General features: G+C 43.1%; 1 protein-coding gene across 3 annotated transcripts in view; it reads right to left on the bottom strand.

The window, feature by feature from the left end:
* Positions 1–5,074, bottom strand: part of tyro3 (TYRO3 protein tyrosine kinase) — a 23,360-nt gene that overhangs the window by 10,480 nt on the left and 7,806 nt on the right. For all 3 annotated transcript variants that reach the window (XM_020621335.1, XM_020621334.1, XM_020621336.1), the window contains 3 exons: positions 3,377–3,463; positions 2,535–2,650; positions 2,078–2,258 (listed from right to left, as the gene is read on the bottom strand). In XM_020621335.1, the coding sequence (XP_020476991.1) occupies positions 2,078–2,258; positions 2,535–2,650; positions 3,377–3,463 (384 nt within the window). The remainder of the gene's footprint in view (positions 1–2,077; positions 2,259–2,534; positions 2,651–3,376; positions 3,464–5,074) is intronic.

The raw sequence follows: 5,074 nt of genomic DNA on the forward strand, positions 1-5,074 counted from the left end.
TAATCACACCAGACATTCAGGACACTTCATGTTCTGAGGTCAGGGCTGCAGCAGCACAAACAACAGACTGACGGATGGAAGAGCTCCTCAGCTGGTTACGTTTAAACTGTGCGACTGTAAATCACCTGTAAGAGGCAGAGGTTGGTCCGCTGAACACATGACGAGTCAGAAGAGATGCTATTAGTCCTATCAGAGATACTGCCAGTCAGTCTGTGCAGGCTTTGACGGTGAGCTGCTTGAACAGAGATTCTGATCCTCAAACACATTCTGAGTTAATGATACAGACTGAAGTTTCTCTGAAACTGCTGAAGCAGGCCATGTTGCAGTACAACAGGACATGCTGAACAGCTGACTTTAAAAACAGACAAACCACTTGAAGTCAGCAGCCTGCAGGGGGCGCTGCACAGTCCACAGGCTGCTGCACAGGCCTGTCATACAGATTGAGGCCACAGACAAAAGCTGATTGTACAGAGAGGCCTGGAATCTACTGGACAAGATCCAGCTGGACCACCAACACACACACACACACACACACACAAAACAACAACAACAACAACAGCCTGAGAGCTGCTCGGAAAAGACAGAAAGCAGCAGCTCCTCTCTGCTAAGCGGTTCACAGCTGAGGGGTCAACACCACAACCGAATGTCATCTTATTAGTGACACCTATGCAGTCTAACACAGTCCAATCCACCTGCTCTCTTACAGTCAACCTGCCGTCGCTGTTCAGTGGTGTTTGTTCATAACATTGTGCCGGTTGTCAGTGATGCTGTTGAACTGGACTACATTATATTCAGAGGGGTTCCTAATATTCTGACTAACACATGTAAACAGTGAGGACAAAAAATAGTCAGGTTTCCATTTAGTGCTCACACCCCGTTTACACACATTTTGTCTATACCAAAACCCAGCACTGAGAAATTACCCTGCAGTTACATGTATGTTCAGGACAATACGCGGCAGCAACAACGCGGTGTTGAAGAAGTAGTCAGGAACTTTCATAAACATAAACATAGAGGAAAAACGGTGAGGTTATTTTTTTCAATATGACTAATAACCTTCCTTCGGTAGCCCTTTTTGTGAGGCCAAGTTTTTTTTCATGTTCGGCTGGATTGTCGCTTAAGGATGAGACATAGCGATGTGCCTGCTGCTGTCGATCGCCCGTCTGTCCTCTACGCTCTCTCTCTCCGTTTATTGACACGCAGTCTGTCGTATCAGTGATTTGGTGCTATACAAATAAAATTTGATTGATCGATCAGTGGAAACCAAGTCTCTTCTAATCCATGACACATGTCCTCCCCTGATACTACTGTCCCTATCAGTACCTGGTCATTAGCTCTACTCTCATTACCAGTGTTTCTAACAGTACTAATACTTCTAACATTAATAGATACATTGACCTTTTTAGAAGAATGTTTTCATTCCTCCCTCCTTCAATCCCTCTGATCCTTATTTCCCTCCATACTTCCTACCTCCTTTCTTCCAACTTTCTTTGTTTTCTTTCTTTTAACTTTTGCAATTTTCTTTCAGTCAGCTTCTTTTTTGTTTCGCTCCACTTTCATCCTGAAATGCACTAACATTTCCATATTCAGCAACTTCTCAGCAATTGGTGTCTTTTCGGCAGCGTTTCAGCTCTCCCAGTGCAATTTCTCCAGAAATGATCTTTTCTAGATTACACTGGCTTCATAATTTATGAATGTGTTACATTGTGGGATTATTTTAAAAACACTGAGTAATACTGATGTTAAATATAAAATTGTCCAGGGGCCTGTACTCCGTTTGTGTCCAGATGCTTTGACTAAACACTGAAGTGGAACATCATACCCGTCAGGTCCTCCGTGTTGTGGTCCTGGTGTTGCAGAGCAACTGAGTCTAACTTTGGTTTTAAGACCTGGACCAGTTCGGCTTCGGTTTTGTTGTTCATCGGTTGTAAAGGCGTGTCTTGTTAAAATTAATTTTTCTGTCTTTGAAGTGATGATCACTCAGTGACCCTCAGTAAAGTGGTGGTATTCATCACAGGGAGGCTGAAACTAACATGTTATTTTCTCACCTGCTCTGGGTGTTTTAGCAGCATCTCACCTGACTCAGGAGTCTGGAAGTGCAGCCACGGGGAGAAAGGAGACACCCCCACCTCATTCACACAGGAGACCCTCACACTGTAGTTTGAGTGACTCCTCAGACCTGACAGAACCTGCAGGTGAGGAGGAACCCGAACCTCCTGCTGAGGGAGGTCCAACTTCCGGACTGACCGTCTCCCCACCTGAGGAGGAGAAGGTGGAGAGACGGTGGAGAGAAGGTGGAGGAAATGGGAGAGGACAAGTTTACGTATACATTTATTTTTATGTTGAACAGTTTTCAGTCTGTCTGACTGCGTGTGTGTATCTTTATAAGGAGCAGTGCAAGTTTATACCGTGGAAGTGAGGACATTTCATTGAGTTAGAGGAAGACATGTATTTGAGGTGGTTATGGTCAGGGTGGGGGGCCAGAGCATGCATTATGTCAGTGACATACCTGTACAAACGTGTGTGCATCTTACCTGGACAATGCAGGTGGACAGTTCAGAGTGACCTGTGAATCCGGGTTTCCATGACAAGGTCACATTGTTGTCCACCATCCTCAGGACCTGCAGTCCAACTGGAGCTGACGGCAACACTGAGACAGAGAGGACAACCAAGAATAATGAGATCCAGATCAGGAGAGACTGCCAAGGTCTGAACCAGAAACCCACACCCAGAGGAGGAGTTGCAGTCCTTCGACAAAAAACTGAAGAAAGAAAACAGCAATGAAAAACACTGAACGTCACAACAAAAGACCATCTCGCCTCCTCCAGGTGTCTGTCTCAGGTACACGATAATCTCACAGTGATGCTGCAGCTGATGTGAACATGTGAGTGACAGCTCCAGACTGTGCACCGACAATAAAACACCGTGCTAGCTCAGTGTGAGCTTCTGACACTGAAGGACGTGATGTGACACGTCCATGTTGGTTGGCTTTAGTTGCCCAGTTGTAAGAGGACGTGGGAAACTGGCTAATTAGAAACTCGGATGTGAATGAGGCATAAAGTGTGGTTTTAGTGACAGTGGGTACCTCAGACATGAATACTGTGGAAGACTCTGGCTGGAGAGGTTGGCAGACCCTAGTGTTTGTTCTGAAGCAGAGCAGCAGAGTCACTGTGATGATCTTCTACAGACACACTGGAGACTAAACTCCTCGCTGACACACAATGTCGGTAGAAGCCAGACTGCTGGTAAAAACCGTGTGATTTAACGTGGAGTGGCTATAACAGCTGGGTTATTTTGCAGGCGTGTTGCTTGAAGGAGAAGGTACTTGGTCAGGAACAGGCCTTCAGACAAGCTTCGGGCAGGACCATTAACTCACCTTTAATGTGGACTGTACCAGTCCTGGACACAGAGATTCCTCTGGTGTTCTTTGCTTCACAGTAAAACCTCACACTGCTGTTCACACCTGCACACACACAACAGTAATGATCAGTGATTTCCTGTAGTTGACCATTTCTGTCAGCTGTTTACGTACCCTGGAGTTTTCAGGCATTTTGATGGATGAGACCAACAGTGAATCTTTATTATTGTCATAGTTGTTCAGCACAGACAAAAACAAAGGTTGCCGTTGAACACACAAATGTCTCATCAAGCTTTTCTGATTTTTAAAACTAGGGTCAAGTCTTTGGTGTCCTCCTGCTGTCTTTATGGCACAGGTTCCTGACGACGGTCAGGTTTTGATCGATTTGATTTGATTTGATTTATTCTTTCAAGCATATAAAAAAAAGTTGATATAACAACACACATTTTTACACATAATCCAATATCAATGTGCTTATACCTAGTACATGCTTGAATGGAGTAGGAAGAAGTCAGACTTATCCAGTCCTACCCCATGACATTATCTTACCATCATTGGTTTGCAAGCAATAAATGATTCATTTCTACAGTCACACATATTATACTAAAAAAAAGAATATAACAGTGTTAACATTCTTACATCACACCAGTGATGTATTAAAGAATGGTTACAAAATATACACCACACCCACAATGTTCCATCTAATTAATCATTAAACCTGTTCTTGCATATATCTTGATTGACACATACCTTTATATTTATGTTTAAACTCATCAATTCTATTACTATTTTTTATGTCCACACTTAAATTATTCCATAGTTTTACCCCACTTATAGAAATACAGAATCTTTTTTTGGTTGTACGTATAGCATGAATTTTTAAATTTAACTGACCCCTTAAATTGTATCCCCCTTCCCTTTCATTAAATAGTTTTTGAATTCCACCAGGTAATAAATTGCTCCTGGCTTTATACATAAACACTGCAGTCTTATATCCCACTAAATCAAAAAAGTCCACTCTACTGGACTCAACTGTTCTACTCTGTCTACTCCACTTCAGTCTACCAGTTCACTTGACTGTGCTTCAGACCACTTCAAGGATAAGCTCACTTTATTTTAATCTGCATTTCCCGTATCACCTTCTCTGTGGTACACATTCAGGGAACAAGAAGTTGTTACCGGGGCAAGGGTTTAGCCTCTGAAAGAGTTCAGAATAAATGTAATGTCAGTCAAATGGTTTGTCGTGCTTCTCTGAGTCAAAGATTAGGCTTGGGCTGCAGGCTGAGGCTACCTACCCAGGCCTAATCTTTGCTTTCCTTCTGACTCAGAGAAGCATGACATTACATTTATTCTGAACTCTCTCAGAAGCTAACCTTTTGTTTTCCTGAATCTCTACAATTAAAGTAATGATAGCAAAACCACTGTTAAAAGAAACAGAGCAGGTTCCAAAAAGCAACGTTATCATCACATCACCCTGCAGGAGCAGAAACAGCTCTAGTTAAGAGTTATAACTCTGTCTTGCTCTAGGTGAGTCTGGGGCAGAGCCTGCATTGACCCTTGAGCTCCCACTGGCTGCACCCTCCGGCCAATCGCAGACTGAAAAAGATGCATACAGTTAATGACATCACAGCTTCCTGTCCATTGATACACTTTGATCCAAGGAGAAGAATAAAATGTGCTGATCAATTCTGTTCTAAATCATCAATAAAAGCATTT

The sequence above is a fragment of the Monopterus albus genome, unplaced genomic scaffold (genome assembly GCF_001952655.1).
Source record: "Monopterus albus unplaced genomic scaffold, M_albus_1.0 scaffold258.1, whole genome shotgun sequence".
Classification (NCBI taxonomy): domain Eukaryota; kingdom Metazoa; phylum Chordata; class Actinopteri; order Synbranchiformes; family Synbranchidae; genus Monopterus; species Monopterus albus.